Source organism: Lepisosteus oculatus, chromosome 3 (genome assembly GCF_040954835.1).
Source record: "Lepisosteus oculatus isolate fLepOcu1 chromosome 3, fLepOcu1.hap2, whole genome shotgun sequence".
In the NCBI taxonomy this organism is placed as follows: domain Eukaryota; kingdom Metazoa; phylum Chordata; class Actinopteri; order Semionotiformes; family Lepisosteidae; genus Lepisosteus; species Lepisosteus oculatus.
In genome coordinates this window covers 6,088,084-6,100,680 of record NC_090698.1, presented here as the reverse complement: position 1 = coordinate 6,100,680, position 12,597 = coordinate 6,088,084, and the positions used below count along the sequence as shown (strand labels likewise).

Sequence of the window (12,597 nt, the reverse complement as noted above, 5' to 3'; positions counted from 1 at the left end):
TGTGTGTGTGTGACTGTCTGTCTCTCCTGGCGGGGTGTGTGTGTGGGACTGCCTGTCTCCCCTGGCGGGGTGTGTGTGTGGGGCTGCCTGTCTCCCCTGGTGGGGTGTGTGTGTGTGACTGCCTGTCTCTCCTGGCGGGGTGTGTGTGTGGGACTGCCTGTCTCTCCTGGTGGGGTGTGTGTGTGTGACTGCCTGTCTCTCCTGGCGGGGTGTGTGTGTGGGACTGCCTGTCTCCCCTGGTGGGGTGTGTGTGTGGGACTGCCTGTCTCCCCTGGCGGGGTGTGTGTGTGGGGCTGCCTGTCTCCCCTGGTGGGGTGTGTGTGTGTGACTTTCTGTCTCTCCTGGCGGGGTGTGTGTGTGGGACTGCCTGTCTCTCCTGGCGGGGTGTGTGTGTGGGTGTCTGTCTCTCCTGGTGGGGTGTGTGTGTGTGACTGTCTGTCTCTCCTGGTGGGGTGTGTGTGTGTGACTGTCTGTCTCTCCTGGCGGGGTGTGTGTGTGGGACTGTCTGTCTCTCCTGGCGGGGTGTGTGTGTGTGACTGTCTGTCTCTCCTGGCGGGGTGTGTGTGTGGGACTGCCTGTCTCTCCTGGTGGGGTGTGTGTGTGTGACTGTCTGTCTCTCCTGGCAGGGTGTGTGTGTGTGACTGTCTGTCTCTCCTGGTGGGGTGTGTGTGTGTGACTGTCTGTCTCTCCTGGCGGGGTGTGTGTGTGTGACTGTCTGTCTCTCCTGGCGGGGTGTGTGTGTGGGACTGCCTGTCTCCCCTGGTGGTTTTCAGTCTGTCTGCCTGTGTGTCTGACCTGTCGCTCTCCTGTGTGCAGAAGGAGAATGGAAAGCTGGCAGCAATCTTCTCAAAGTCCTCCAGTGCAATGTAGCCATCCAGGTTGTGGTCGTAGTTCTTCATGATGGACTGTAGGGGGCGACAGACACACAGGCAATGAGAGATGCCTGCAGGTTCACAGGTGAAGGCAAACTTCCAGTAAAATAAGTAAATAAACAAATGTCAGTTAAATCAGGAAGAAACCAGTCAGGCTTTGCTGTGTGGCTGTTCAGAGCTCTAGACGAATTTATGCCTGTAAATCCATTCATCACTCCACAGCTCCCAGCTGGCAGCCCACTGGAGCTCAGCAGGTGTGAGCCTGTCCAGTACCTGGATGGGAGACTCCTGGGAAAAACTGCTGCTGGAAGAGGTGTTACAGGAACCAGCAGGGGGCGCTCACCCTGCGGTCTGTGTGGGTCCTAATGCCCCAGTATAGTGACGGAGACACTATACTGTAAAATAAAGTGCCGTCCTTCAGATGACACGTAAAACTGAGGTCTTGACTCTCTGAGGTAATTAAAAATCCCAGGGCATTAGGGTGGTAAATCACCCTGGTGTCCTGGCCAAATTTCCCCCTGGCCTTTACCAGTCATGGCCTCCTAATAATCCCCATCGCTGAACTGGCTTCATCACTCTGCTCTCCTCCCACTGAGAGCTGGTGTGTGGGGAGAGTACTGGTGCACTATGGCTGCTGTCTCATCATCCAGGTGGGGCTGCACACTGGTGGGGGTGGAGGGGATCCCCATTACCTGTAAAGCGCTCTGAGTGGAGTGTCCAGAAAAGCGCTATACAAGTGTAAGCCATTGTTGTTAAGCATTTTAACAGGGAAAAATATATTGAACCTAAAAAATGTCAAATCAGAATGAGAGCGTCCTTACGTCAACCATCTGTTTGACGTGCTTGGAGATGGTGGCGGGGTCGAGGCGGGGGGCCACCCCGGACGCCCAGTCTGCTATCATTGGGGGCTTCACTGGGGTGACAGACTGGAGAGCAGGCCGAGGAAGGAAGAGAGGGTGGGGGAGAGAGACAGAGAGCACATGACGTGATCACATCACACTGTTCTTTATGACTGTGTATCCCAGCTGCGTTACAATGTACTGGGTTTTCTAAGGAGCCTAGGAAGCCAGCAGGATTTTTAAAGCAGCTGTTTTGTATGTCGGCCTCATTAAGTTGTTTGGATACGAACACCCTGTACTCTGTTTCTCTTGCATCCTGTACACTGCTGTGTACGGAGCTCGGCTGTCAATAATTCCTGCTCTATAGTGTTGAACCATAGTGTGTATCACTCTCCTCTGTGCAATGGTGTGTTGTGGGGCGCTGTGCTGTACCAGGTCATACTCTGCTGTACTACACAGTGCTGTGTTACACTATACTGTGTGGAGCTACTCTGTGTTGTAGTATGTTGAGCTGCATTATACAGTGCTTTTCCATTGTGCTGTACTGTACTGTATGGTACCTTGTTTCATTGTGCAGTACTATACTGTCTGTCCTATGCTACGCTGTTTTTAAAGGTGTCTGAGCTTCCCTCTTCTGTACTGGGTTATACTGTTCTATACTGTACTGTTCTATGCTGCATTGGGTTGCACTGTGCTGTTCTGTCCTGCATTGTATCATAGCGCAGTATATGGGGTTGTACTGTACAATACCATGCTGTAATGTCCTGTGTTGTGGTCTCTTTCGCACCTGTAATTTAGGGTTCTTAGGTTCCTTGGCATAGGAGAGCTCGTAGATCTCATCCTCTGTGTAGTACAGGTCTAGAGACAGCTGGGGACACACAAGGTCACACAGTGTCAGGCTGGGTCACAGAGCACACTCACACTCCTCCCTTTCTCTCTTTCTCCATTCTCCCTGAGTCAGCCTGTGCTGTACAGACTCCTCCCTCCCTCTGTCTCCCTTCCCTCCGCACACTCCTCTCAATTCAATTCAATTCAAGGTGCTTTATTAGCCTGACCGATGGGTACAATCAGTGTTGCCAAAGCAAATAAAAATAATAAAATTACCACGAAACAAAACAAAAATAAAAGTAAACTAAAATCTACAGACATAGATTTCTCTCTCTCCCTTCCCTCTCTCTCTCCTTCCCTCCATACACTCCTCTCTGTCCCTTCCCTCGCTCTCTTCTTCCTCCACACACTCCTCTGCCTCTCCCCCTTCCCTCCACACACTCCTCTCTCTCTCCCTTTCCTCCACATACTCCTCTGTCTCTCTCGTTCCTGTCCCTCTGTCCCAGTCAGTTCCTGTGACTCTGTCCCAGTCTGTTCCTGTGACTCTGTCCCAGTCCATTCCTCTCCCTCTGTCCCAGTCCATTCCTCTCCCTCTCTCCCAGTCTGTTCCTGTCCCTCCCTCTCACCGTGAGCAGGTGCAGCAGGTCCTTGTTGGCCTGGAAGGGTGGGTGGTGATTCTGGATGGCCAGCAGCTCACTGATGTTGCTGTACAGGTGCTGCATCTTGCTGAGGTTGATCTTGTTGTCCTCCAGGTAGTCGGGCAGGGCCTCGTGCAGGGACACCAGGTCCTTCAGGTGGACCCCCAGGATGGGCATCTTGAAGCCCACACAGTCACTGTACACCCGCCGGTAAGTGCCGTAGTTACTGCTGGACGACAGCAGCTCCGTCAGCTCGTTCAGGGTCTGGGGCGGACAGAGGGCAGACAGTGGCAGGGAGAGAAAAGAGTCAAGAAGTAAGGAAAAAAGTCCAATTTGGGTTAGAAACAGGTGATGAATATGGGTGTAGAACAGCTCTAGAACAACAGAGACATCACTCTAGAACAGCAACCCACCCAGAGTCTGGATCACTAGGGTGCCTTGCTCTACCCTGATCCTTCTTCTAGAGCCACCTGTTGTTGTTTTGCTATCTGAGGTTGTACCCGTTTGTCGAAGCTCAGATCTGTTTCTGGAGGCTCCTGTTCCAGAACGCCATGTTCTACAATCCTATATGTGGGTGAGAAGATTCCCGTTCTAGAATACTGCGCGTGAGCAGCGCAGAGCTGTGTGTGGGCAAGGAGGGCTTGTGTTCAAGAGTGCTTCGTGTCTGTGGAGCAGCTGCCTGTGCCGCAGTTCCTGTCCGAGACCAGGGTGTCCCAGTGTCTGACCTTGGTGACGTCCTGGGGCAGCAGGCTGGCCGTGTCCTTGAGGCGCGAGATGGAGCTGTGACACAGCCCCCCCGTCACTGCCATCAGCGTGCTGAAGTTCTGGAGAGCCCGCAGCTTCTGCACAACACAGAGAGACGCAGCTGGAGGAGGGAGAGGCCCCGATCATGCCAGAACAAGGAGGCTGTGTGGTGTGTGAGTTTGAGCGTGAGTATGAGTGTGAGTGTGAGAGAGTGTGTGTAAGTGTGTGAGAGTGTGAGTGTGAGTGGGGAGAGTGTGAGTGAGTGTGTGAGTGTGAGTATGTGAGTGTGAGTGTGTGAGTGGGGAGAGTGTGTGAGAGTGTGAGTGTGAGTGTGAGAGTGTGTGTGAGTGTGTGAGTGTGAGAGAGTGAGAGAGTGAGAGAGTGAGAGTGTGAGTGGGGAGAGTGTGTGTGACTGAGTGTGAGAGTGTGAGTGTTAGAGTGAGAGTGTGAGTGGGGAGAGTGTGAGTATGTGAGTGTGAGTGAGAGTGTGAGAGTGAGAGTGTGAGTGGGGAGAGTGTGAGTGAGTGTGAGTGTGAGAGTGTGAGAGTGAGAGTGTGAGAGTGAGAGTGTGAGAGAGTGAGAGTGAGAGAGTGAGTGGGGAGAGTGTGAGAGTGAGTGTGAGTGTGAGAGTGTGAGTGTGAGAGTGAGAGTGTGAAAGAGTGAGTGTGAGAGTGTGAGTGTGAGTGTGAGAGTGGGGAGAGTGTGAGTGTGAGAGTGAGTGTGAGAGTGAGAGTGGGGAGAGTGTGAGTGGGGAGAGTGAGAGTGAGAGTGTGAGAGAGTGAGTGGGGAGAGTGTGAGTGTGAGAGTGTGAGTGTGAGAGTGAGAGTGGGGAGAGTGTGAGTGTGAGAGTGTGAGTGTGAGAGTGTGAGAGTGAGAGAGTGAGTGTGAGTGGGGAGAGTGTGAGAGTGAGAGTGTGAGTGTGAGTGGGGAGAGTGTGAGAGTGTGAGTGTGAGAGTGAGAGTTTGAGAGTGAGAGTGTGAGTGGGGGGAGTGTGAGAGTGAGAGTGTGAGTGTGAGAGTGAGTGGGGAGAGTGTGAGAGTGAGAGTGTGAGAGTGTGAGTGTGAGAGTGAGAGTGGGGAGAGTGTGAGTGTGAGAGTGTGAGAGTGAGTGTGAGTGGGGAGAGTGTGAGTGGGGAGAGTGTGAGTGTGAGTGTGAGAGTGTGAGTGTGAGTGTGAGAGTGAGAGTGTGAGAGTGAGAGTGTGAGTGGGGAGAGTGTGAGAGTGAGAGTGTGAGTGTGAGAGTGAGTGGGGAGAGTGTGAGAGTGAGAGTGTGAGTGGGGAGAGTGTGAGTGTGAGAGTGAGAGTGTGAGTGTGAGTGTGAGTGGGGAGAGTGAGTGTGAGTGTGAGAGTGTGAGTGTGAGTGTGAGAGTGAGAGTGTGAGTGTGAGAGTGTGAGTGTGAGTGTGAGTGTGAGAGTGAGAGTGTGAGTGGGGAGAGAGAGTGTGAGTGTGAGAGTGTGAGAGTGTGAGTGTGAGAGTGTGAGTGAGAGTGTGAGTGTGAGAGTGTGAGTGTGAGTGTGAGTGGGGAGAGTGTGAGTGTGTGAGTGTGTGAGTGGGGAGAGTGTGAGTGTGAGTGTGAGTGTGTGAATGGTGAGAGTATGAGTGTGAGTGAGTGTGAGTGGTGAGTGGGGAGAGTGTGACTGTGAGTGTGAGAGTGGGGACAGTGTGAGAGTGTGAGTGAGTGTGCACGTGCCAGTTCCAGTCACCTGTGCCACGTAGATGAACTTGGTGAAGACCTCCGCCCGCTGCTGGGCCGTGTGTTGGTTCAGGATCATGAGCTGGACCCACTGAGAGATCCCGTTGCACAACGTCACTGAGCGCTCCAGCGCAGGGTTCTCCCGCACAGACCCCCGCAGCACATAGCTCCGGTAATCCAAGTACTGAGAGAGGAGGAGGGAGAGGGAGCGAGGGTGGGGAGGGAGGGAGGGAAGAGGGAGGGACGGAGGAGACAGATGAAGGGAGTAGGGAGGGAGAGAGAAGGAAATGTTAATAGATCAGAGGTAAAACTTGTGCCAGGAACTGACTAGATGTTTGACTGAGGGGGCTCACCGAGACCCTGCAGAAGTTCTTGAACTCCAGGTAGCTGAGGTGCTCGGCCAGTTCTCCTGGCTCCATGTGGTCAAACAGCAGGGACACCTTCCTCTTCTTCACCTCCGGGCCCCCGCCCTGCAGGGTCAGACGTCTACAGCCGCTGGAGGGCTGGCTGAGGGATGGGACAGCAAGAGAAGGGGTCACACACTTTATACTGACATTTAATGTCTCTCAGCCATAAATGTGTTCTGTTTGAGCACTCATGTTGGTTAGAAATAGCCACTATAAATAAAAGTGTATACTTCTGTAGATCAACACCTCTCTCTTCCTCCCCTCTCCTCCTCGCCTTTCATCTCTCCTTGTCATCCCCTCTCCTCCTCTCCGTCTATCTCTCTCCTCTCCCTCCCTGTTTCCTCTCTCTTCCTGCCCTCTCCTGCTCTCCCTCCCTCTTTCCTCCTCTCCCTCCCTTTCTCCTCTCTCTTCCTCCCTTTCTCCTCTCTCTTCCTCCCCTCTCTTCCTCTCCCTCCCTCTCTCCTCTCTCTTCCTCCCCTCTCCTCCTCTCTTCTTTCTTCCTCCCCTCTCCTCTCTCTTCCTCCCCTCTCCTCTCTCTTGCTCCCGAGGAGGAGACTGCAGGGCACACAGGTGTGTCTATACACAGTGCAGTACTGCCTCTCACAGGTCGGAGGTGTCTACGAGCTGAGAGTGCTGCTCCTCTCCTTCTCGTTTCACCAGTTCCCACAGCTCCTCCATCACTCCCCCCAGCAGGTCATCGCCCTTGAACACCACTGGGAACCGGTTGATCCAGTGCCTGAGAGAGAGAGGGGTTAATACAGACACATTGACTGGACACTCCAGTACATTAACACTGCACTGAGAGAGAGGGGTTAATACAGTCCAGACACACTGACTGGACACTCCAGTACATTAACACTGCACTGAGAGAGAGAGGGGTTAATACAGACACACTGACTGGACACTCCAGTACATTAACACTGCACTGAGAGAGAAGGGTTAATACAGACACACTGACTGGACACTCCAGTACATTAACACTGCACTGAGACAGTCTGTAAGAGACAGACATGCCAACAACCAGACAGTGAGAGACAGGCAGTGAGTGAAACTCATGCTGACAGACAGGCACACGGACGGAGAGAATCGTATCTCACATCCAGAAACACTTTGTTTTTGAGAGGCAGATACTGTACATGCAGTCAGAAACAGACAGCAGGACTGACCTGATGAAGTGGCAAATTCGAGGTCTCAGGTGTCCTCTCTTCTCCACAGGACAGTCCCGATATGTGAGCCAGTCAAGGAAAGACAACAGCACTACTACTGCGCAATGGCGCCTCTACCACACATGACAATACAACAGCTCTTCACACGTTATGTACACAACACAGTGACAAAGCTATACCTCAGGACATCCGTGTCCACAGCACATGGGCACACCATCATACAAGAACTACACATCTGACCAAAACAACACTAATGCAAATTCTACTACTGCACCACAGATCAAATCAGTTCAACACAGACCAGCACATATCAGCTCAGGTAGGGAGCTGTGTCAGCATGTGTAGGCTGCAGAGGAACAAGTAAAGGTTTATTCCAGGTTGAAAAGAAAAGAGACAGTCTTTTTCTTGACCTGAAGAAGTCTCTTTTCTTTTCAGCTTGGAATAAACTTTTACTTGTTCCATATCAACTCAGTTCAATACAGACCAGCCCTGTGCAGTTCAGTTCAGCACAGATCAACACAGATCATCTCAGAGCTGCTCAGTTCAACTCAATGCAGCTGAGTTCTGCTCAGACCAGCACATTACATCTGTCTTCAGCACAGACCAGCTCAGTGCTGCTTAGCTGAGCACTGTGCAGCACACATAAGCTCAGTTCAGCATGAATCCAGGACAGGTCCAGTTAAGCACAGATCAGTTCAGGTCACATACAATAGAATTGACACAGGTCAGCCTCAGTTTAAACCACTGTAGGGCGGTACATACAGTACATACACCACAGAGTGAATCAGGTGGAGCACCCATTCCTTTTCAAGGCAAAATTCTTGTATTTTCTGTTTAATCTGTCAGAATTATGCACCCTGTTTCTACCCTGAATCAGGCCTTGTGACTGAGGTCACCCCTAAATCAGGACCACTGCTAATAACAGGCAAGAGCAAACTGTCATTCTTTAATTGCGGCATGTTAAAGTGCATCTTGAATGTGCAAATAATAATAATAATTGCTTACATTTATATAGTGCTTTTCTGGACACTCCACTCAAAGTGCTTTCCAGGTAATGGGGTCTCCCCTCCACCCCCACCAGTGTGTACCCCCACCTGGATGATGTGACGGCAGCCATAGTGCGCCAGAACGCTCACCACACACCAGCTATCAGTGAGAGGAGAGCAGAGTGATGAAGCCAATTCATAGAGGGGGATTATTAGGAGGCCATGATTGGTAAGGGCCAATGGGAAATTTGGCCAGGACGCTGGGGTTACACCCCTACTCTTTTCGAGAAACGCCCTGGGATTTTTAATGACCACAGAGAGTCAGGACCTCGGTTTTATGTCTCATCCAAAGGACGGCGCCTGCTTACAGTACAGTGTCCCCGTCACTATACTGGGGCATTAAGACCCACCTGGACCGCAGAGTGAGCGCCCCCTGCTGGTCCTACTAACACCTCTTCCAGCAGCAACCTTAGTTTTTCCCAGGAGGTCTCCCATCCAGGTACTGACCAGGCTCACACCTGCTGAGCTCCAGTGGGCTGCCAGTTGTGAGTTGCAGGGTGATATGGCTGCTGGCTAATCACCCTGCAAATGTCTAAGATGTCTTCAGTGCAGTGACCAGTTACCAGTTAGTCACTCCAGTTGTTTACTTCTCTTACCAAGTAACAGCCCGGACTATATGTTCGCTTGTCATAACCATCCATGTCTTTCTAGTCTAGCCCCGGAAAGCCAGCTCCGTCTCCTGTCCGGAAGCAGGCTGGGAGAGGCGCGGGGAATTCCGACAGGTTTCCAGGGAGGATATAGGGTGAGCAGCCGGCGCCCGAAGGAGTGCGAGGGCACGACCCAGCAGTGCATCATCAGGGTCATGTCGACGACCTGCGACCCCCGCTGCAGCTTCCCGTCCTGGTCTGAGAGACAGAGCGCCGAGCGGTCAGTCAGCCGGTCAGCCGGTCAGTCGTGTTGGAGTTGTCAAAGGCCTGGTCACGCTGGGCACAGCAGCACGGTGTAGGAGTGGTGTAGGGCAGTCTCACAGTCCATGACAGTGTGTAAGTCACCGTGTGTGTGTCAGTGTTGGTGTTCTTGTGTATCGGTGTGCGTGTCTGTTGAGTGTGTATAAGGGTGTTTGTGCCTGTTGTGTGTGCATTACTGTCTGTGTCTACTGTGTGTATCAGAGTTTGTATCAGCATGTGGGCATGCCTGCTGTGTGTGTATCAGTGCGTGTGTTTGTGCAGTGTTTGAATCAGTGTGTGTGTTTGTGCTGTTTGAGAATCAGTGTGTATCTGTTGAGTGTGTATCAGTGTGTCTATGCAGATGACCTGGTCCTGCTGTCGCCCACAGAACAGGGGCTGCAGCAGAACCTGGCACTGCTGGAGCAGTACTGTCAGACCTGGGCGCTGACAGTCAATCTGGACAAGACCAGAGTCATGGTTTTCCAGAAGAGAGCCAGACCTCAGGGAAACAGTACAAATTCACACTCAAAAACAACACATTGGAGCACACATCCAGCTACACATATCTCGGTCTCACCATCAGCTCTTCTGGGAGTTTTGACCTGGCAGTGAAGGCACTGAGGGAGAAGGCACTCAAAAAGAAGGAGGCTTTTCAACATCGACCCACCGACAAGAATCTGGCTCCAAATATTTGAAAGTGTAATCCAACCCATTGCCCTATACGGCAGTGAAGTGTGGGGTTCCCTCACAGACCAGGAGTACACTCAATGGGACAAACACCCCACAGAAACTCTGCACATGGAGATCTGTAGAAAAATCCTCCGTGTGCAGAAAAAAACACCTAACAACGGGTGCAGGGCCGAATTAGGCCAGTACCCACTATTGATAAACATACAGAAAAGAATATTAAAGTATTGGCTACACCTAAAAAACAGTGACCAAAATTCCTACCACCACAAGGCCCTTCTGAGCCAGGAGCTGAGCCCAAAACAGAGCCCCCCTGCGCCAGCTGGTCCTGAGCCTCACTGACCCGAGGAATGCTACAGAATGCTTCAGAACCCTAAACAGACAATACACACTAGCCGAATATTTGACCAAGAAAAGAGAAAGCAAAAAGAAACAGACCTTGACGAAGAACAGGCTCAGTGACCACAGCCTGGTCATGGAAACTGGGCGACACAGGCAGACCTGGCTGCCCAGAGAGGACAGGCTGTGCTCCCACTGCCAGCGGGGAGAAATAGAGACAGAGGTGCACTTCCTACTGCACTGTGACAGATACTCTGGGATTAGAGAAACATTCTACCCTAAATTTACAAATCTAATCCCAGAGTTCCCACACCTGCCAGAGTCACAACAAGTCCCAATCCTACTGGGAGAGGGAGGAGGGAACTCCCAGTATGTGACCTCCTGGAACAGTGAGCCTGTCTCCCAATAATGCTCCATATGTTTATATGTAAATATCATATGATTGTGTCTTTATTGTAAATGTCTGTAGATTTTTGTTTTATGTTAATTGTATTTGTTTTGCTTTGGAAACACTGATTTTCTCATTGGTCATGCCAATAAAGCACCTTGAATTGAATTGAATTGTGTGCGTCTGTTGAGTGTGCATCAGAGCCTGTATGTCTGCTGTGTGTGTATCAGTGTGTGTGTGTCTATTGAGTGTGTTTCAGTGTGTGTGTGTCTGTTGAGTGTGTATCAGAGAGCGTGTGTCTGCTGTGTGTATCAGTGTGTGTGTGTCTGCTGTACAGTATGTGTATCAGTGTGTGAGTTTATGCTGTGTGTGAATCAGTGTGTGTCTGTCTGTTGAGTGTGTATCGGAGCATTTTTGTCTGTTATGCATGTATCAGTGTGTTTCTGTTGAGTGTGTATCAGAGCGTGTGTGTCTGCTGTGTGTGTGTTTGCTGTGAATCAGAGTTTGTGTGTATTTGTTTGCTGTGTGTGTACCAGTGTGTGTGTGTATCAGAGCGTGTGTGTCTGCTGTGTGGATCAGGCCTGCTGTCCCTCTCCTGTGACTCTCAGACAGGAGCTCTCCTGCTCCTAGAACAAAGTCTGATTGTCCCTCTCCCCTCCATCTCGCACGTCCACACTCTCTCTGTCCGCATTCCTCCAGCAGCATCTCCCTACCCTCCCTACCCTCGCTCCCACGCTCCGGCACAACCAGAGAGAGAGGGGCAGAGCAGGGAGAGAGGGATAGAGACAGACAGGGAGAGAGAGAGGGATAGAGAGACAGACAGGGAGAGAGAGGGATAGAGAGACAGACAAGGAGAGAGAGGGAGAGAGACAGACAGGGAGAGAGATAGAGACAGACAAGGAGAGAGAGGGGGCAGTTAGGGAAAGAGGGCTAGTCTTTCTAGTATGAGCAGTATGTGATCTCCTGTCCCAGCCTGAGGAACACTGAGCCTGTCTCTCAATAATGCTCCATATGTTTGTATGTCAATGTATTATGATGTGTCTATATTGTAAATGTTGTGTTCATTGTTTGTGCTTTGGCAACCCTGACGCTCATTGGTCATGCCAATAAAGCTTTGTGAATTGAACTGAGAGAGGGGCAGAGGGAGACAAGTAGAAAGAGAAGGGCAGAGAGAGACATTCATACAGGAAAAACACATGAGTGTGTGACCTCGCTGAGGTCTGGGGTGGCGCTGGCACTCTTGCTGAAATCGCGTCACGTGGCTTCCTCTTGCAGAGGGCAGAGCCACGCTCGGACCGCGCCACGCCAGCGTCCTGCCACACCTGATGCCAGCATGGAGCAGAGCAGACAGCTGCACGGGAGGGCAGAGGAGCCAGGGAATGAAGACACCCACCACAGCGGTTCTGCTGAGTGCAGAACACAACGGACCCCCTCTCTCCCCCCGGACACTTGAGCTGCGGCTGCTGCTGTGGACACTGTGTGCGCGTTTGACAGAGTGAAGCAGCCATCTCTCTTCTTATCAGATCCCTCTGTCACTCTCCTCCCTCCATCCCTCTCCTCCTCTGTCAGATCCCTCCCTCCATCCCTCTCTTCCTCTGTCAGATCCCTCTCTCCATCCCTCTCCTCCTCTGTCAGATCCCTCCCTCCATCCCTCTCTTCCTCTGACAGATCCCTCTCTCCATCCCTCTCCTCCTCTGTCAGATCCCTCCCTCTCCATCCCTCTCTTCCTCTGTCAGATCCCTCCCTCCATCCCTCTCTTCCTGTCAGATCCCTCTCTCCATCCCTCTCCTCCTCTGTCAGATCCCTCTCTCCATCCCTCTCCTCCTCTGTCAGATCCCTCCCTCCATCCCTCTCTTCCTGTCAGAGTCCTCCCTCTCCATCCCTCTCTTCCTCTGTCAGATTCCTCCCTCTCCATCCCTCTCTTCCTCTGTCAGATCCCTCCCTGTCTCCATCCCTCTCTTCCTCTGTCAGATCCATCTCTCCATCTCTTCCCTCTCTCCATCCTTCTCTTCCTCTGTCAGATCCCTCCCTCCATCCCTCATCCCTCTCTTCCTCAGTCAGAT

The 12,597-nt window shown here is 51.9% G+C and overlaps 1 protein-coding gene across 2 annotated transcripts in view; it reads right to left on the bottom strand.

Moving 5' to 3' along the window:
* The window catches only part of rasgrp4 (RAS guanyl releasing protein 4), a 40,944-nt gene that overhangs the window by 7,255 nt on the left and 21,092 nt on the right, over positions 1-12,597 (bottom strand). Inside the window, exons 3-12 of one of the 2 annotated variants that reach the window (XM_069186448.1) lie at positions 8,973-9,078; positions 7,188-7,250; positions 6,626-6,757; positions 5,968-6,121; positions 5,625-5,798; positions 3,903-4,019; positions 3,166-3,441; positions 2,499-2,579; positions 1,694-1,798; positions 796-905 (exon numbers count right to left, since the gene is read on the bottom strand). In XM_069186448.1, the coding sequence (XP_069042549.1) occupies positions 796-905; positions 1,694-1,798; positions 2,499-2,579; positions 3,166-3,441; positions 3,903-4,019; positions 5,625-5,798; positions 5,968-6,121; positions 6,626-6,757; positions 7,188-7,250; positions 8,973-9,078 (1,318 nt within the window). Of the gene's footprint in view, positions 1-795; positions 906-1,693; positions 1,799-2,498; positions 2,580-3,165; positions 3,442-3,902; positions 4,020-5,624; positions 5,799-5,967; positions 6,122-6,625; positions 6,758-7,187; positions 7,251-8,972; positions 11,886-12,597 lie in introns of both variants that reach the window. The other variant, XM_069186449.1, reaches the window with a different exon arrangement.